The sequence below is a fragment of the Pelmatolapia mariae genome, linkage group LG6, assembly GCF_036321145.2.
Source record: "Pelmatolapia mariae isolate MD_Pm_ZW linkage group LG6, Pm_UMD_F_2, whole genome shotgun sequence".
Lineage (NCBI taxonomy): Eukaryota > Metazoa > Chordata > Actinopteri > Cichliformes > Cichlidae > Pelmatolapia > Pelmatolapia mariae.
Window position 1 is genome coordinate 578,141 of NC_086232.1, and position 19,869 is coordinate 598,009.

The window sequence follows — 19,869 nt, forward strand, 5'->3', positions numbered from 1 at the left end:
TTTGAACAGCTTACTGTTGATTGGCTGGAGAATGTTGCGTAGCGCTCGTGATTGGTGGCAGGGACTGTTTGTCAAACGCGCACAGCTTGAGTACGGCGAGCGAGAGGAAAACGTCGGCAAACGCTAAGGTGAAATAAAATGGAAGTGGAAGTGTAGTAACTGACAGATTGATTTTTATTCAAAAAGTGAAGAAAACTACAAACGATGCACTTTTACAAATAGTCCGCCGTGCTCAAAGCCACGGCCTTCAGTCAGCAGCAGACACAAACACACAGCGTGTACAAAGAAGCTAACGATGAAGAGCTGGAAGCATCGGCAGACCAGATCTTACAGCGTGTCCCTGTGAATGCACACCTCAATCCCCGGAATTTGATATTTAGCGGTCCTAGGATCAAATCTGAAGATGAATAAAATCTGTGATAGTTCATTGTCACACAACAGCTGCCTGTCGACTGTCGATGACCTCTCCCGGCAGGACAAATTTTCCAGGTTATTTTTCTGAACACACTGCGCAACTAAAGAGTCTGCCATCAGTTTGTTTAGATGCCTCAGAAAACTTCCAATTGGAATTTTATTGGAATACACATTTTCAAAAATATTGATATAGGAGAGCAGGCTCTCAGTTCACGAGTGGGCTGCACTGCATCCAACACCACAGTGTGGGTCAGAGCAAGTGCCAGAATAACAAGCATAAAAACAGTCCAGACACACAAGCACATTATACAAATATGAGAGTTCAGTCGTTGTAATAAACACACAAATAACAAAGATCTAAACCAAATACCTGAATCATCAAATGATTTGTATTTCTAATCTAACACATTCAAAATGAACATCAATTCCTGGGTCACACGGCATCTAAGATAAGCCATTTTAATCACTTCAAGGTTAAAAGCTTACTACGTGGATTTTTACTGAGAATCCTAAAGGCCTCTCGACAGGCCTGCTGTGGACACGGGGCAGGATGCGGTCTACAGCACAGGTGTGTCAGGTACCAGCACCTGCTGTAATCACTTCACTCTAATATTAATGGACACCCTCTGCTGTTTATTCCTTACACAGCAACACAACAGTTAATCTTCCTAATAGAAGCTTTTCATGGCTGCATTATTCAAAAGTTGTTTATAAATCAGGTGCACTTTCCTGAATACGGATATGATAAGTTGACAAATGAGTGAATGAAAATGAAATGGAGCATGCTAGCAGTCACACTCAGTAATTCACAGGCCTTGAACCTGTTTGTTGGTGACCTTTCATGCTGCACATTTTCAAATTCCAAGTTTGGTTCTGAAAAATCGCTCCACAGCAGAACAACTGCAGCAGGGTTAGGGTAAGACGTATCACACACATTTGCACTTCTCTGAGCACAGCTAAGTAACGATGAGCTAATGCAAACACATTAAACATGTATGTAGCCCTATAATGTGGACATTCTTGGTGGGATTATTGACGTGTCGGTCGCTGCACTTTAAGGTCTCCAGCATTTCTTTTCTGTTTTGTGCAAACAGCCATATTCAGTTTGTTATTGGACAGGTTAGGAACACAGACTGGAGCGAGACCATGAACAAGAAAGCTGTCGTCATGTTTTTCTGATTGAACTGATCATAAATGTGGCGCTTTGTTCCTGATATGTAATGAAATGAGAGCAAACTGAGTGCAGACGTGTCCTGCGGCCTCCCGTAGACTCAGATGGTGGGAGACTTTCTTCATTAGGGTCTCTATTTGATGAAGCTGTAGACAAATGAACCGAGGACGACAGCCAAAATCACGCAGCAGCAGAAGATCATCATTTGTTTCTGGAGAGACAGGTTGGTTCGGGGAGGGAGGAGGGGTCAGAGACAGAAGGTGGTGTTAAACGAGATGACTCCCGGTCAGGCCGAGCAAGACTAAAGCACACCCTACATCTACAGCCCAGGCCCCCAGGGTCTGAACAGTCCCCTAAAGTGCCCAAAACACAACAGTCTCAAAGTAACCGGAGCACACAAGTCAGTGAGGTTTAACCCGTTTGCTTCACAAAAAGACATTTTTCCCCAGGAGTATCTGAACGTGGCTGCACCACGCTGTAACATGCTGTAGCAGGAACATGGCTCAGATGGTACACAGAGACGCGCTGCAGCAGGATCCTAAACAGCAGCAGGTGTTTCTTACTCACGTGTACAGTCAGCAGACAGTCAGCGTGTGCAACTTCAGCATCTAACCTTCACTAGTGGTTTGTCTGCTCGAGGATAGGCCGATGCCATCATTAGAGGAAACACTGACCCAGAGCACTAACACATTCCCACAGCCTCTCTCTCCTCTCTGCACTCACCCTGCGTGCCTCCTGCTGGTATTTGGCAGCCTTCTTGGTGTCGGCCACGGCTCTCTCTACAAAGCCCACCGACTGGTCCATGTTGCTTTCGATTCTGTCAATCATCCCACCCTAGCAGGGCACACAACACGAGAGACAACACAAAGTTAATGAAAGTAAGATTTGTGCCTGTCTGCTGTTTACACAGGAAGTGGGAGCGTACCCCACTGTGTCAGAAACATGGGCACGTGTTTATTACACATGACTTTTCTTATCAGCTGCACACTGAAGCTTAAGTCATGAAAGGGCTTAGTTTCAGTTAAACAGTTAAACAAGCTCTGTGCAAGATGGGCTTTTTGGGGAAACAGGGCGAGAGTTACTGTTGAAAAACTTTAAAAGAATAACTTGTGCTGTGCACGACTCTATGTAGAACTAAACAGGGCTACTATTCAATTTTACAAACCATGCAAGTCAGCAGAAAGTGGAAGGCACAGTTCCTTTTTACAGGAGAAGGCAAGCCTGCATGTTTTATAACACGGCTAAAATGGAAGAAGTGCAGCTCAGAGGGTGAGAATAGTCTGTGTCACCACAAAAGTTAATCGAGAACTGTGAATGCTCGAGAACACTTTGGGGTACAGGATCTCACAAACCTGGTTCTCAACCAGCATGGCAATATCAACAAACATGTCGTGGAGTTCTTTAATGCTGCTCTCCAGCCTCATGATGTCTTTGTGACGAGCCTCGATCTCATTCAGGGCCTGCTGGTTGATCTTAGAGTCCATGATCTGTGGGGGAGGGAGTGTGAGGTGACCAGAGACACACAACTTAAAAGAATACACCACAAACAAGTGGACGTTCACAAACAGAGGGTCTGCTAGCGCCAAACTACAGGTTAGCACAAATCACATCTACCTGTAAGTCCAGCTAACATTTCCCAGTTTGGTGTTTCGACACTGATGGGTATAGTGACAGTGGGAATAGTGACAGTGGGAAGATGGCGCCAGTGTTCACGGCAAGCCGTCTCCTCCGCTGTTGTTTGTTGTTTGTCGTCCTCTCTATGTGCTGCCCTGATGTCTCCACGTTACTTGCCTATGATCGCCAAACTCTTTTGAATCTCCGGCCTTTGGACTACCAGACACAAGATTTTAAATGGAGATCTGACAATCCTCCTCCGCTTTCGAAGGACTTTCCTGATTACCTCCACCACTTACCATCTACCTTCTCTCAAACGAAACGTTCACGGAGACGGGGTAAACGTGGCGGCATCCGTGTTCGTATCAAGGCCTTTTTAAAGTCCTATGTTGCGACAAATGACCGCTATTCTATAAACATTTTGTCATCTATTCCTGCCCTCCGAGACCATGCTAACTTCAGACTGTTCTGTCATCGATGGATTCGCCCCGTTGGACCTTATGGTTACCTGGACCTCCCAGCTGATCTTCCACCCGGTCGGTGCTGGGTGCGGTCCTCCAGAGGAGGCACGAATCTCGGCAACCTTCGCCTGCTGCGGCGTTCTCCTACCAGTAACAGTGTGACTACTCTCCGTATGGCCTTACTAAATACAAGGTCACTGGTGAATAAGACTTTTATTTTAAATGATCTTATTCTATCGTCGGGACTGGATTTCTTATTCCTGACGGAAACTTGGCTTCGCCCCGGCGAACTTTTTCCCTTCTCGGAGCTGCTCCCACCTGACTACGCTTTTATCAGCTCACCCAGGACCACTGGAAGAGGTGGAGGGCTAGCTTCAGTTTTTAAAAACAAACTTCGATGTCGGCAGCTGCCACCTGTTCTGTACCCCAGTTTCGAGGTGCAGTTATTGGAAGTGAACTGTGTCCCCTCCATCCTCTGCGCTGTGGTGTATCGCCCCCCGAAACTTATCAAGGATTTTCTTCCAGAATTTGCTGATCTACTGGGGAGCCTAGTGCCACGTTATGACCGTATACTAATTGTTGGTGACTTCAACATTCATGTTTGCTGTGAGGACAGTTCGCTAGCTAAGGATTTCCTCGCTCTTATTAGCACCCTCAATTTCACCCAGTGGGTAAGTGAACCAACTCACACTAAAGGTCATATACTTGACTTGGTACTATCTTATGGTCTGGATATTTGCATCATGGACATAAAGGATTCTGGGATTTCTGATCACTTCCCGGTTTTGTTTAATACTGTAGCGAGTGATGTGGATTTGAACAGTGATGGTCCTGTGCGGCAATCGCGCACGATTAACTCCCAGTCAATCGCCCACTTCATTGATGCTTTCCTTGACTCTCCCCTCTCTGATGCTAACTGTAATGGGGTTTTATCAGCGGATGCGCTTGCTAACCTCTTTTATACCACATGCGCTGACATTCTTAACTCTGTGGCACCTCTGAGGATTAAACGTGCCAAATCCTCACAACCCTGGCTAAATGATACTACTCGTGCCCTTAGGCGTGAATGCCGTCGTGCTGAAAGAAAATGGAGGAAAGACAAACTCCACGTCTCTCTGGACATCCTCCATAATTGTCTATCTAAGTATCAAAAGTCTGTTAAAGCTGCCAAATCTGCCTTTTTGTCTAGCATTATTATGACTAATAGCCACAACCCTTGAGCCCTTTTTAATACTTTTAACTCTGTGATAAACCCTTGCACTACTACTTATAGGGATGCTTCCCCTGCTCTTTGTGATAAATTCTTAAAGTTTTTTTCTGGAAAGATCTCAGCTTTAAGGGCTTCTCATCCATCTCATTCATCATCAGTTTTAGACCCAGTTCCAGCCTCTGAATGCTTGACTGTCTTTCAACAGTTTGAGCCAGTGTCTTATTCTGCTTTAAAAGATATAATTGATCATCTCAAAATCTCTGGTTCCCCGCATGATATTCTTCCTTCTCGTTTCTTTAAGGAAGCTTTACATGTTATTGGTCCCTGTATCTTATCTCTGCTGAATGCATCATTGTCATCAGGTTGTGTACCGTCTGTCTTTAAGCATGCTGTTGTGCAACCTATTATGAAAAAGAAAAATCTTGACCCTAATGGTCTCACTAACTACAGGCCGATCTCCAAACTCCCTTTTATTTCCAAAATATTGGAAAAGGTAGTTCTAAAACAACTTCAGGCCTTTTTAGATGCAAATGGTATTAATGAAAAGTTTCAGTCTGGTTTTAAACCTCGCCACAGCACAGAGACAGCCTTACTTAGAGTTTTTAATGATCTTCTTTTAACTGTTGACTCTGGATATTCCGTGGTTTTAGTTTTACTTGACTTGCCTGCTGCTTTTGACACGGTTAACCACAACGTTCTTCTATCAAGATTGGAACATGTTGTTGGTCTCAAAGGTACGGTTTTATCTTGGTTTAAATCTTACCTCTCAGAGAGGTCCTTCTCTGTTGCTATGGGGCAACACTCCTCGGCTTCTGCCCTGATTTATTGTGGTGTGCCTCAAGGGTCCGTGCTCGGTCCTGCTCTTTTCTCTTTGTATATGTTGCCGTTGGGATTAATTTTTAGAAAATACAACATCTCCTTTCACTGTTATGCTGATGATATCCAGATTTATTCACCTTTGAAATCCGATGTGTCTGCTTCTTTGCAACCTCTGTTCAACTGTTTGCATGAAGTTAAAATTTGGCTATCACATAATTTTCTTACATTGAATGAAAATAAGACCGAAATCATAGTCTTTGGTAGTCACACTCCGCTAGACCAGTTAGCAGATGCCCTAGGCCCTCTCGCTAGCCATCTCTCGCTCACTGTAAGAAACCTCGGGGTGTTCCTGGATGGCTCTTTTAAACTTGAGAAACAGGTGTCCACTGTGGTAAAAAACAGCTTTTACCAGTTGCGTCAGATTTCCAAAGCAAAGCCGTTCCTTCCTTTAAAGGACCTTGAAAAGCTTATCCACGCATTTATTACATCCAGACTGGACTACTGTAACTCCCTCTACTCGGGCCTCCAACACTCTTCTCTTTGCCGGCTTCAGTTAATTCAAAATGCAGCTGCGCGTCTTTTAACAGGTACGAGAATCCATGAACACATAACTCCAATTTTAGCCAAATTACATTGGCTCCCTGTTAAATATCGCATAGATTTTAAAATTCTTTTGTTCACTTTTAATATTCTGAATAATTTAGCGCCCAGCTATCTTTCTGAACTACTCCACTTATACAATCCCAACAGAGCACTTAGATCGTCCAATCACAGGCTCCTAGCACAACCTAGGTCTCGAATGAAGTCGAGAGGTGACCGGGCCTTTGCATCCGTGGCACCTAGACTCTGGAATAACCTCCCTGTTCATATTCGTACTGCCGAGTCTGTCCAGTCTTTTAAATCACATCTTAAAACTTATTTTTTTACTTTGGCTTTTGATTCTGTCTAGTTGGCTGGTCTAGCTTGTTGTGTTGTTACCTATTGTTTGTTGTCCTCTTTTATTGTTTGTTTTACTTGTCTCATGCTTTTACTGACTGTGAAGCACTATGGTCAACACTGTTGTTTTAATATGTGCTATATAAATAAATTTTGATTTGATTTGATTTGACTAAATAGTAAGAAACGTGCCTACATAACAAACACACACCGAGACAAGCAGAAAATCACCGCATTTGAAAAGCCGAGAATTTAATGGAGACATTTTGATGAGGAATGACTTCACTGGCTATCAAATACATAACAATTCGTTTTGTGTTGATTAGCTGACTTAATTATTTCTCCTTATAATTAAAAATAGTTGTGAAATGAAAGTTGTGCTGACCCGTGTGCTAGAACAGTCTACAGCTCCAAATCACAACAACAGTCACCTCAAGGTGCTTTACACTGTAAAGTAGAATTCCTACAATAACAGACAGAAAACTGCCACAATCATATGACCCCCTATGAGCAAGCACTTGGCGACAGTGGGAAGGAAAAACTCCCTTTTAACAGGAAGAAACCTCCAGCAGAACCAGGCTCAGGGAGGGCAGCCACGGTTGGGGTTGAGGAGACATTTCCCTGACAAGTTTTCATGTAACACACAGAGAGAATTCATATGGAGATGTCATTAAATGACAGATAATATGAAAAAGGCGACCAGCTGGCGACAGAGTGGAGATCACAGTGAACCATCAAACACAAACCAGCAGGACTATGATAATAGTTCCTGGTTTGTAGACAGCTATAACAGCCTCTGCGCTCCACAACCCAGTAAGAGTTCGTGCCTCTGGCCAAAGACGCTGGTTTGCTGCAGGTGTTTGTGTGCGCATGCATGCACATGCATGCAGGCTTACCCCTGCTGTGAAGACAGCAGAGTTTCCTCCCTCCAGCATCTCATCCAGCTCCTCATCAGTCGTTGTTTTTCCAGCTGAACAGATCATAGAGACAAGAACTTGTTCATGCAACAGTCAGTAAAAACATCACTGTACACACAACAGCATGTGATTACACTGAGAATACTATGAGGTGCCTGTTGTACTAATACTTTGATTGATGTAAAAGGTGATTGTTTACCCTCAGGGCTGACGTGGTGACACAGTAAAACCATAAAAACACCACATTGGCTATTTTTACACACACGGCTCTTTGGACTCTGAGCATGTATCTGAGCACAGTACACAACAATAAGTTGGCACATAAACATGTTTAAAGCGTAGCAGCTGTCAGTGCTAAAAGAAAGTCGAATTCTCTTTAGTCTGACGGCCTGAAACTGTGATAAAACCTACGATAGAGGACAGGAGAAGGCAGCGTTAGCACCGTGACCAGGGTCCAGGGAAACTACTGTGAGGTTTTAAGGAGCATTTAGATCATTTATGCTGTGAATCTGTTCACATATTGTAAAAAAAGGGAAAATATAATGGATCCTGAAGCTGTGGTTTCCTCCACATCAAGCTTAAACATAACCATATCATCCATTCAGCAGCTGGCACTCACTGATCTCCAGCTGGCGGGCGATCCGTCCCTTGCTCTTGTCTCTGAAGTCCACCTGAGCCTCGTTGTACTTTGTCATCACCTCTACAAACTGTTTGGCCAGAATTGCGTGCTAGGGGAGATAAGAACACAGACACTCCAATGACAGGCTCTCACACACACGGTAGGTGAGGACTGTCCTCAGGCCCTCTTTACAGTCGAGCCTGAGGACAGAGGACTGCACTGACTCATTTACACACGCGAGTGAGACACACACTGACTGTAAAAGGATGTGTGTGTGTGTGTGCAGCCTGCTACACTCGGTGAATCTGAACGTGACATGTGTGGATGTTTTAGGCATCAAAAGAGAAACAGCAGTGTGCTCCGCTCTCGTCTGTGTCGTTGGGTCGGGTGAATCAGAGCTACCGTACGACTGCCTGACCTGTGACTTGCGTATCCTGAGGTCGGCCGAGGCCCTCTCATCTGCGTTTGACTCCAGCTGGCGCTCGATACCTGACGCACACACAGACAATGTTCACCACTGCTTTCACTCACACATGTAAACAAAACATTAGGCGTGCCACAGAGACACATTCTGATCACACGTATGTTTGTACAAATGGGAACCAGAGAGTGTGCCGGAGAAGGAAACCAAACCAATACCGACTCTTCAGTTTGTTTCTTGCGTTGTTGGCTGACTTTTTAATCTCATTGGTGAGGGCCTCGACATCATCCTGTGTTTCTGCAAGAGGTGGAAATGGAGCATCACGCACACACACTGAGAATCACAGGCAGCACATTTGAACATGTTATCTGCGTTACTCTGGTCGGAGGTCGGGGCAGACAGGATGGTGGAGTAGAGTTTTTTGATTTCTGTAACACTCTCGTCAATCTTGTCAATACTGCTGCGGATGTCTTCAATCTGAAAGACACACACACACACACACACACACACACACACACACACACACACACACGCACACAGAGGCATCAAAGAGTAGAAATGCATTTTGTGTTATGATGCATGTAAAGTGGAGCAGACAGACACACTGCATACCTGAGCAAAGAAATCATCCATGAAAGCCTCACTCTCCACAGGAACCTCAATATCATCACCACCTGCATCGCTCTTCTGTTACACACAGACACACACACACACACACACACACACACACACGTTTAAACCCATGTGACCTACAGGACATTTGCTATTACTTCCAAAGTGTACACACATTATTAACTGACATTTTCTGTCTCTGTGATAAGACAAGAACATTTGTACTGAGCCTGAAACGACTTCCTGTGTTTCAGAGTCACATGACACCAGCTGCCTGACACGTCTAAAATAAACTACGATTAATTGTCGTTTGTGTGATTAGCACCTCTTCACATTAAATAAAGATTCATGAGGACTTATTGATTTCACTAAAAAATACAGTCAGAATATAAAAGAATGAGAAGAAAGCAGTTTCTGTATCTTTTTGAAATATGAGTTTGTTTGAGTTTCACATCTGCGGCTAACATCTCTGACATTCAGTTGAGCTCCACAGTGGGGGCAGTCGCCTTGCACCATGACATCTATAGTACAGACTAGTCAGGCCCCGTGCGAACAACACAGGCGCCATAGACGAGAAGGAAAACAGCGGCACAGTCCTGCTTACCTCCTTCAGCTGAGCCAGTCGGTCTTTCATCTTCAGAAGTCGTGGTTGAATTAAAGAAATACAAAGAAAGAAACAGCTAGTGTGTAGCTGGAGTATGGCAGGTGTGCTCTCTGAGGTCTACAGAGCTGCTGAAACAGCCTCTAAACCTGCCCAGAGAAATGTTTGCTTCCTTTAATGAATCCGGCAGAACTAAGAAGAGAACAGACTTCTGAGGGTGAGGTGAAATAACTCATGCGTGCAAACCAATGAATGCCTCGCTCGTGTGGATGGTTGTGTCTGAGACAAGTTGTGATCAACCTAACCTGAGGTCCCACTAAGCCTCTATCCTCTAAGAGCGGATTAGGACGACAGTGTTGACCACGATAAACCTCTTCCTGGTCCCTCCTCCCACACGGCAGCCTGTGGATTTTCTCTTTGGAAAGGAAAGCAGAAGTTGGCCTTTGTCTTAAGATGTATTATTACTGTGTCTTATTATTTGTATTGATACAAAGCACCATGAATAAGGATGATGTCTGCGGCGGGGGGACTGTAATGGAGGCCTGAGTGATAACAGAGCAGGCAGCAGTCTCCTATGAAGACTGTGTGTGCAGCGACCCTGTGACCTGCTGTCCCTCTGATGCATGAGCCAGTCTGACCCAGCAGCAGCAGAGCGGTCACAGCCCTGACCCACCTCACAGCACCGTGAAGCACATGTTCAGGAAGGGGCACTCCCAGCATCGCTGACACGCTCCCCACCCAGCACTCCATCACAGGCCCAGCCTACTCCACCAGGTCTCTGCTTCATCACTGCCAGGACAACCCCACCCTCGTGGAGGATGACTGTCCAGCAGGGACTGCTTGGACCCAAAATATATTTGAGTCTGCTTATTTAAGCCATTTATTACACGTCTGTAACAAATGAGTTTATTCTCATGTCAAAGATGGCAGTATGACTGAGCCTGCTCTCATCTTTCACACCTATCCTGCAGTGCATTTATCATTATTTGGTGCTTTGATTACAACATTTCCATGTTTGTGTTGAAGCTACAAAACAACCATAACTAGAGCCGTTTACTAATTATTTACTTATTCCCATCACAAGAACAATGGAACATTTGTGACGTGGAGGAAAAACTCTCTCTCAGTACGTGAATGTTGTCTGTGAAACAGTCAGAGGTGTGCAGGTCCCATCTGTTCCTGTGCAAATGATTCAAAAGAGCCTACGCTGATTAAAAAATTAATACAAATAACAGACTAGTAGCCTGGGACTGTAGTCCTGCAGCAGATCAGACATCCTGAAAGTGTCCACGCTACCTGCACCTTTTCCTCCACAGCTTGGATTTGAGCCTGGGAGACTCAGGAGCAGACCTGACATTTACATCAGTCCAGCACCGTTTATCATCTTCATCTGTTTCTTTGTTAAAGCCGCAGGTAGCTCAGACGCTGCAGGTTCAACATCCCCATTTTTAAATATAGTTAAAGTACAAGTAGACATGCACCAGTCCAACCAGAACCAAGGCCCTACTTCCAGCGCGTCCCCCACACTGAGCGAGAGACTGTGTGACGCGACGTCGTGCTCAAACTTGTTTTTTTACTTGGTGAAAGAAAAAGGAGTGCATGTTTTTGAAGAGTTATTTATTAGAGAAATGACTGAAAACAGGCCTGAGATTAGGAGTTCATCACCTGATTGATGTGTCACAGTTTGTCCTGCACCTCCTCCTGATTCACTGCAGCTGAAGTGCAACTATATTCAGTGAGAAGAAAACCTGTAAAGCTCTTTGTGACGTCTCTGTGATCCGACAGGACCACACACAGAGGAGCCAGAGCCAGTCGATGCTGTTGGTGTAACGAACGCGGTAACTCCTCCACCAGCTGCTGCTCGCAGGGCAAATCTAACAGAAGTTGGGTTGAGGCTATGGGCTCTGGGAGAGCACTGTGTTTAGGGAGAGGAATGGTGGAAGAGGAGAAAGTGTTTTTCATTAAAGTAAACTTCATCCAAATATGTGGGCCTATCTGGGAGGGAGCTGCATCCATTCAACTTGTCTACGAGTTCGATCTGCTCCCAGCAGTCTGTTTGTAATGTGCCGCGCTTTCTGTGAATTTGAAGAACAATTCTAAATGCAGAGATCCTCGGCCGACTGTCGTTTGACTTGGATGTCAGAAAATCCTCTCCGTCACTCTTCTGTCCTCGTCCACCTCTCCATCTCCCTCAGCCGTCTCTCCAGGATCTTCACCTGCTCCTCGAGGCGAGCAGTTTGATTAGCCGCACTGGAACTTCCCCAAGTCCTGACGTCCAGCAGGACGCAGACACACAGCAGGACAGCCAGTCGGATGGCCATCACCTCCGTGCCCACGTTGTAGTCGCTCAGGATGAGCACAAAACAGGTTAAAGCGACTCCGACTTTCAGAAACCACAGGGCGCACATCAGAGTGGAAGCAACCAATCGGAAGGCAAGAGAAATCAGCCAGTAGCAGATGAGAGCTGCGAGGACCCACTGAATGACGAAGATCAGGCCCTCTGGGGTCACTTTGTTGGTAGGAAGGCTAACTGTGGAAAAAAGCACCAGAAATTAGATTTCATACAAAACTGCTCATTTCCACTGACAGTTTTACTGTGAAGCTACAGACGGGAACTGAAAATGATTTATCAGTATCACTTATACATTTGATTGACTATCACTGGGTTCTCATTGGCTCTGCTTTGAGAGGCTCCACCACCTCTAAGCAGCATACCAAAGACATTACGTCATGCAGATTAATTACACGCTGTCTGGTCAAATGTTTGTGCATGCTGAAAGTGTTCCCTCTCCTTGTTGTGATCACTGTTGGAGTTATTACTCTACAAAGTTACGTATTACACTAATTTCACATTACTCTTTTCCTGAAGTACAACACAATGACCTGAAACTCACCGTCTCATTTAACAACATAAACCCAGGTGCTGGTTTGTAGGACACACACATGTGATCTGTGTGTCAGTATTCAGGTCTGAGCACAGAGTAAACATGGTGTTAGCATGCTGTCTGTGCAGCTGATGCTGTGTTAGCAGCATAATGCAGCTGTTTGTGTCCAGTTTACACTTTACCATCACGCTCTTGTCCTTTGTGCAATAATAATAAAAGTAACATCCATGCTCACGCTGCAGACTGAGCCATTATTTTCCTCCTCCTGCACACCAACTGAAATCAGCTGATTGGAGAACCAATAACCAGGATCAATAGGCAGGCAGAATAACAGTGCCAAGGAGTTAAACTACTGGAAAGAACCGGTTCTTGTACAGAGCCGCTCATATTGAGATTCTCGTCTCCATATGAAGCACAGCAAACTTCAGTTCGATTCTAATAAAGTCATTCACCTGGATCCATCCAACAGATACAGGTCAAAGGCTCCATGGATCTCTGATTAAAGGTTTATGTTTAGCAGGTTAAGCACCTACCAAACATTTTTATCCAAAAGAAGAGTCAAGGCTGGAAAAACAAGGCTCTTTGCCCACAGTCTCTGGCTTTGATGGCACCACAAGGTGGCAGCACCCACTTCTGCTATAGTTTAACTTGTCTTGAGTGCAGCCCAGAAACAAACGATGCTCACCTTGGATCCCAGAGGCCTGCAGTAACTGTGAGATGTAGTGCAGCAGGACATTGAGAGCACCGGCCACACTGCCTGCAACCACAGCCAGGACCTGAGAGAAAGCCTGCAGAGGGAGGTTTGTTCCAGACAACAGTGAGGGTAAGAACACAGTGAAAAAGCCAAAGTTCACTGATGTGACTCAGTGAGAGCGAACAGTTCCCCCTCTCTGAACTTAAACTGGTTATGTCTAATTATTAGGATTTCTAATCAGGGCTGATGTGGTAATAAAACCTGATCGTGTACACACAAGTTCAAAACTGGATGCCGAGAATCCGCTCCGAGTAAACCGGACTACTTCCGTTTCTCACCTTCTGCACCGACAGCAGCGTCTGTTCTCCGACCAGCCTGCCCAGGTAGGTCGTGCCCTGCTCGGCCAAGTCGGCCAGGGTGTCCCGGAGTTCCTGCATGGTCTCTGGTAGAGTCTCAAACTCCGTCTCCCCCTAAACTGAAAGCACAAAGCCCGCCAAAAACGCTTGCTTCCGTGAGCAGCTTCCGTGAGCACTGCTTCCTAATCGCACTGTCTACTGCGAAGAACTACAAAGTAAACTACATCAAGCTACAAGTACACAGTCCCAAGTTTTTCCAACAGGATGTGGAAAAAGTCCGTATGAATGAGGAAGGACGTCTGCCCCCTGCTGGAACGAGTGTGCAGCTGCATGCAACATGAAACAGTCTTATGTACTCTACAGTACAACACTGTACTCTATTACACAACACAGTACTCTACTGTACATCGCAGTAGTTCTGTACTCTACAGTACAACACTGTACTCTACTGTACATTGCACTGCACACGGACTGAGCTGCGGTTGTTTGTTGCCATTGTTTATCTATGCAGGTGAAAAGTCTGTTCTCTCTCATATTGGTAGTGTTAGGGTGTATTTAGAGAATATTTAAATTCAGTGCTCAAACAGGATGGTGTAGACCTCACAGGAACACTCGTAAAAACCTCTGGCAGCTGACACAGTTTAATAAAACAGTTTAAAGAAACAGGAACGAGGAAAGGGAAGTATGTGCCAGTGGATGTTTGTTCTTGTGTTTTGTTCTCATGCTCTCCTTTTCTCTCTTCTCTTTCTGCTCATGTAATAGAGTTAGAAAATAGCTTGATGAATTTCCTCAAAATTGATGTGCTTTGTGAATAGTTGGAGCCACCTGGTGGACAAATAATGAATGCCTCAGCAAAGGAAAATACTCCCAAGCTGGTGAACTGAATGTTGCAGTTGCTTTGCACACTGTTGATGACGACTGTGTGCTGTTTTCTTTGTACCAGTTGCCAGAATAAAGAGGGAGCCCAGAGTAAGGGCAAGTCCAGCGTCGCAGTGCCGTCCTTTCTACATGGGCATATCACACCACTTGCACCATAGACTCACAGAACAGCAACAGCTACACTCAGCCACAAACTGGTTGTGGTCGATGGCCGCCCCCAATAGGCGAGTTTAGACCTTTTTTTTTGGGGGGGGGGGGGGGGGGGGGGGGGTGCTCAGACACCCCTAAATTTCATCACAGCAGCAATTATCTGCAATTATAATAGCAAATCGGGCCATTTCGGGGGTGGGGTGCCCTCGGCCTCTCGGCCCGGGGCTCGGTCACTCTGGCACAGCTGGCTGCCCGCGGAGCTCACGAGCACGTCACTGCAACCCCCCCTGGCTTCTGCTCCGCGGCTGCTGAGTGACCCCTCATCTGGGACTCTCCTCAGCTCTTTCTGGGACAGTGGCGCGGCTGCCCCTCTGTTGGTCTTCCTTGGTCTCTTGTGCTCTGAGGGCCTCTGGATGTCTGGAGCCTGGATCTCCTCCATACCTGCTTCATGCCCAGGAGGACGGGGCTGTGGCCCCCCACACCCTCTAGCAGATCATTACATGAAGGAACCTTTTAAATACAAGCGCGCTCATGCTCACAGGTGTACACACGGGTGCTCACACACACAAACTACACCCTTTTTGGCTCCTACCTCAAAGCACACTGTGCGCTGTTGATCTCACGTGCTGCACAATAATGTTTAATATTTAGTATTTACTGTCATATTCCCATATATCATCGTGATATTGTTTATTACTCTCGTTTTCTCCTGCTTGCTTTCTTTTTTCTTTCTCAACAGGTGATCCAGGTGATCGATATATGTATTTTTTGTCTGCTTATTATGTTGGTTTTTATTTTTTGCCCTTTATCACCGTCCCTCTTCTCAGCTGTTTTTCTTTCCCTCTTTCTTTCTCCCCTTTCTTTTCCCCAGTCAAGTCTGTCCCGTATTCAGCAAGTGAAAATAAAATAAACAATAAAAGGTGAATCAAATAGACCATTACGGCAAGGCTGGGATGGTCAATTTGGTAAAGTAAATCCGTTGATAGGCATCTTTCTTCGCCTTTAGACAACAATTCTGATGGCAAAAGAGCCAAATGGGACAGGCAAAAAAAAAAGAAAAAAAAAAAGATTATAATAGCAAATAATTTGATGTGATTCTCTAGTTCAAACGATTAGTGTGTGATTGTCAGTGCAAAGAAGGAGTAAGGAGGATGTTAAGAGCAGGAAGAACCAGGTGAGTTGTCCACTCGCCTGGTTCTTCCAGGTGAGTTGTTAGGTGTTTTTCCACCTAACTTCCTCAGTTAGGTGGAAAAACGTTTTTTCTCAAAATAACCTGACATGCATTTCATGGGTGCATTTCAGTAGCTATGATATGAATGGTAGCATTTAATAGGTTACATATTACACTAAACATGGCTGGAAAAAAAAGGTTGGCTTGATATCCTGTAAATCTTCACAATAAATGGAGGGTGTGAGAAATCAAAATGCATGTTAAAGCAGTGCAGCTATATTATAGCTACTAGTATTTGTAAATTTAAGGACATAAAGGTTATATTTGTCCTTTTGTTTATAGGGTTCGATTGCTGCCACACCCTCTCAGTGACCAATCGCCTGATTTTAAGTGAAGAGTTGAGACACCTGCCTAGCTGCTGTTTCGGGGCTCCTCTGCAGTGGAGCTGCTGTCTTGTCTTGTTTTGTCTTGTGTTCTGTTCTGTTGGCTGTCCAGTTTTGTTCCTGCAGCTTTGCCTCGCCTCTGGGGGCTTTGGGTCTCACTTTAAGCCCCTTCTGGACGATTGTTTGCACTCCAGCTTCCGCGGCTGGCTAGGGCGTTCCTCAGCTGCATATCGGGCTGGTGCTACAAAACTGGTACTGCCTCCCCTGGTTGCTCCCAGTTTGTGGGGAGCTGCACGAGACTGAGTGGGCCTACGGACAATCGGAACCAGCACCAGCTGTGGGCTGGCTCGCAGAGTGCAAGTATTTCCAATCTGTTCTCTGTTTGTGTGTGGGTGTGTTTTATTAAAGGTTTCAGTTTATTTTAATTCTTTTTTGAATTATATAGAGAGCCTGTTATTTGGTGTCCCATGTTTTATCCTTTTAACATGCATGTCTTGTGCTTTTATTTCAGCGAACTGAGGATCTACCAGCGGCCGTGGACCTCAGGTGGCGGGTCGTTTTCCACACTTCCTTTGTTGTACAGCACCGGATGAATAGACTATAGAGGGGTTTTTTGTGTGGTTTTCTTTTTGGTCCACCGCTGCTGGTAAGTCCCAGTTGTCTGTTTTATTTTTATTGTAATTTGGGACACCGTTTTAGATGACACTGCATTCAGTGCTCTGTCATTATTTTATATTAATAAATTGTGTTAATATTTGAGCCGGCCTCAGTGTGCATCCCTGAACCTGTGCAAACGTTGTTGGGTTTTTATTACATTTTATTCCCAAATGATTTTATTTCCTGGGGGTGAAATTCCCCTAGGTGGCGTTGTCATTGTATTACTTTTTTTTAAATTTTTTTTAAAATTTTTTAAATATAAATAGCCCCGCCGACCACTTGGTCACACAAGCACTTGTGTTGTATGAATGAAAGTGCTTTCCATGTGACCTTCACACTGCAGTGAACACATCCGAGAACAACGTGGAGTTCAGTGTCTTGCCCAGAAATACTTTGGCTTGCAGAGTGGAGCAGCCAGGGATCACACCACCTCTACATCCAGTGTGGATAGTTCTGGACTGCTGAGCTTGACCACACAGCGAGCTGGTTTAGTAGAGTCCTGGTCTGTCAACCTTCGGAAGTGCTCGGCCTCCCAGAGACTGGTGACTGTTATACTGAGTAGTACTTTTTGTAATGCTGAGCATCAGATTAGTTTTTTCCTTTGCTGTGGAGGTATGGTCAATGTATGGATACGTCTGTAAGACTTAAGCATACATACTGGCACCCAAAGTAAACTACAAATTAAGCTCTCACGGACTGTCAGGCCTCCTTTCTTTAGCTTTGTGAAAAATATTGATGGGTCTGTCTAGCACAAACCCCTCGCTGGAAGGAGACAAGTCTACTACAAAAGCAAGACGCAAGTCGCCAAAGTTCTTTGTGTTACTCGTGCACGAGGAAGAGAACTGTGACAAGCGTGTTCCTGTCGCTCACCCCAGTCGCTCTCGTCTGCTCCCTCGTAGCACTGCTCTTTATTGAGGTTACATGAATATGCATAGGTTCATTAACATATCTTACATGGGTATACATGTAAACAAAGAGTACTGTCTGTGTGGGGTCAAGATGTGACCCTGTGAACGACTCCCCTAAATCTGCTGGCCTGGAAGTCCAGCAGTTCATCTAAACAAAAGGCACTTATACTAAAACAGATATAGATGTGTTTACCATAAAACAAGGTACGAACTCTCTCATGACCCTAGGATGTGTACGTCTATCAGAGGGAGGTACACGGAGTCTTTGCAGACTGCTAAGGATCAGACATCCTATCAATATGCAATCGATTATACACCTCTAAAAATATATGGTTATATATTTCTAAGCATAAATGACAATCCACAATATAAACCTAACAAAAATGAAGTCACTTTTCTATCTTGTAATAAATCTGTAAAGTTTGGGTCTAGTCTTTCACTGACTACTACTATAGACTACTGTTAAGAACCCAGTAAAAGGAAAAATATCCAAACAATTCCAGGCAATAAAAACCAAATAAATATAGAAAAAATATAAATACAGCATATTTTATTCCAAAATGTTCTAAAATGCTTTAGCTTTTTGTCCTGAAGATGGCAGCAGGAGCCCTGTAAGTGCCCTCATAATGTTTTTAATGTCTTTTTTGTCATCTTATAAACTTTAATTCTCACCATAGAAAGAGCTGGTTATTCTTTATTTACAAAGAAGGCCTGCAGGTTGGTCATTTGTAATAGAACAGGGAATGCCAGCACTGCAGATATGCAGTATATACAGCAAGATAAAATGGTTAACAACAGCGTAGCTGTCCTTCACAAACCACCGTGTAAGTGCCCCTCTGCTGCACACACACAGGTTTGAAAACATCTCTCTGTGTTGGCCCTGCGTCAGTCTGTGGAGCTGTCCAGACGACACCCTGGACTGGTACGCCCAGTAGCGGTTTTAGATACGGGCGACACGGGCTGTTGCCCGGGGCGGCATCGTGGTGGGGGGCGGCATCACGGGCATCGGCAAAAAAAAAAAAAATGCTCGTACTCATGCTGCCCCGACATCATGCCAGCGCATATTGGGAATGGCATAGGCACCGATCGGTTTTCTATCGCCCATTTGCTGGGAGTAAGGGCGCCCTCCGTTTGCGAGGTGCGCCTGCTGCTTGCGGCACAGGGAGGAGAGGGCGGGGCGGCGGGGGATTCTCTGGGTGGCTGGAGCAGCATCTAATAACCAACTTGCAAAATAAAACAAAATAAAAACAAACCAACAAACAGGAAAACAGCAGACATCATGATACAGACTTATAATTTGCACCGATGTTTTTTCGAAATTCTATACGCGAAAAGTGAGCGCGAGAGCCCTCGGTGCGCCTGCTCGCTGCTGAAGTCAAAGTAAACTTTATTGTCATCTCCGCTACATACAGTCCAGCATATAGAGAGACGAGACGACGAGGCTCCAGTTACAGCAGTGCAAGTAAACAAACAATAAATATAAGAAGAGTAAGAAAATAAATATACACTTTAGGAGCAGGGGTAAAGGGATCAATAACAATTTAAAATGTATATTTTATATTTTGTTGATTTAAAGTCTCACACACAACCCGTTTTTAAAGTTTAAGAAAAAGAGAAAAGAAGAGGAGGAGTGTAGCGACTTCCACAGATGCCGGGGATGGAGCCTGCCTATTTGCCTGACGCGCTGTCAACTTTACGCAATAATGCGAGAGGAGGAATTGCTTGCTTGTTTATTAAAGTGCTTGAAAAGTTTACAGAGCAATGTGATCGGCTCGCGATTCAAACTCTTAAAACATCACAGCTCTAATGCAACAAGGGGAAACTCGTTGTGCTGCTGTCAACAAAAACTACGGCTACCCAGCCCTCCTCTCTGTCAAAATCAAACCAGTGAAAGACAGACTGACAACGCCCTCTTAATGTCACCGCTAGCACCCACGTGACTCCCGTTACACATCACCATAGCAACCAAACAAATGAAAACCCAGTGATCA

General features: G+C 44.9%; 2 protein-coding genes and 1 long non-coding RNA gene across 5 annotated transcripts; 1 reads left to right on the forward strand and 2 right to left on the reverse strand.

Moving 5' to 3' along the window:
* Positions 1-156: 156 nt before the first annotated feature.
* Positions 157-10,126, reverse strand: stx3a (syntaxin 3a). Of its 2 annotated transcripts, XM_063475581.1 has the most exons (10): positions 9,799-10,126; positions 9,195-9,269; positions 8,960-9,059; positions 8,805-8,879; positions 8,580-8,650; positions 8,162-8,270; positions 7,522-7,595; positions 2,938-3,072; positions 2,309-2,419; positions 157-1,796 (listed from the first exon to the last, which is right to left on the reverse strand). In XM_063475581.1, exons 1-10 carry the CDS (start codon positions 9,826-9,828, stop codon positions 1,719-1,721), a joined length of 858 nt encoding a protein of 285 aa, XP_063331651.1. In that variant the 5' UTR covers positions 9,829-10,126; the 3' UTR covers positions 157-1,718. The 2 variants fall into 2 exon arrangements, with proteins under 2 accessions (XP_063331651.1, XP_063331652.1); XM_063475582.1 differs by lacking the exons at positions 8,960-9,059; positions 9,195-9,269; positions 9,799-10,126 and having other exon boundaries at positions 8,801-8,864.
* Positions 10,127-10,849: 723 nt separating this feature from the next.
* tmem109 (transmembrane protein 109) lies at positions 10,850-14,772 on the reverse strand. Its single transcript, XM_063475047.1, has 3 exons — positions 13,713-14,772; positions 13,366-13,468; positions 10,850-12,325 (listed from the first exon to the last, which is right to left on the reverse strand). The coding sequence occupies exons 1-3, from the start codon at positions 13,809-13,811 to the stop codon at positions 11,952-11,954; spliced, it is 576 nt and encodes a 191-aa protein (XP_063331117.1). The 5' UTR covers positions 13,812-14,772; the 3' UTR covers positions 10,850-11,951.
* Positions 13,377-17,636, forward strand: LOC134628382 (uncharacterized). 2 transcript variants are annotated; one of them, XR_010573691.1, is made up of 4 exons: positions 13,377-13,503; positions 16,273-16,669; positions 16,825-16,959; positions 17,314-17,636. It is a non-coding gene; the product is annotated as an uncharacterized LOC134628382 (long non-coding RNA). The 2 variants fall into 2 exon arrangements; XR_010573690.1 differs by lacking the exon at positions 13,377-13,503 and having other exon boundaries at positions 14,996-16,669.
* Positions 17,637-19,869: the final 2,233 nt, after the last annotated feature.

What these genes read in the sequence shown, in the direction of transcription:
- tmem109 (XM_063475047.1), bottom strand. Translation starts at nt 13,811, where the DNA reads ATGCAGGAACTCCGGGACACCCTGGCCGACTTGGCCGAGCAGGGCACG. An exon ending in CGCTGCTGTCGGTGCAGAAG is followed by an intron (nt 13,469 to 13,712) that starts GTGAGAAACGGA and finishes CTCCCTCTGCAG; the next exon opens with GCTTTCTCTCAGGTCCTGGC. An exon ending in GCAGGCCTCTGGGATCCAAG is followed by an intron (nt 12,326 to 13,365) that starts GTGAGCATCGTT and finishes TTTTTTCCACAG; the next exon opens with TTAGCCTTCCTACCAACAAA.
- stx3a (XM_063475581.1), bottom strand. Translation starts at nt 9,828, where the DNA reads ATGAAAGACCGACTGGCTCAGCTGAAGGAG. An exon ending in TCAGGATACGCAAGTCACAG is followed by an intron (nt 8,271 to 8,579) that starts GTCAGGCAGTCG and finishes TATCTCCCCTAG; the next exon opens with CACGCAATTCTGGCCAAACA. An exon ending in CGCCCGCCAGCTGGAGATCA is followed by an intron (nt 7,596 to 8,161) that starts GTGAGTGCCAGC and finishes TGATCTGTTCAG; the next exon opens with CTGGAAAAACAACGACTGAT.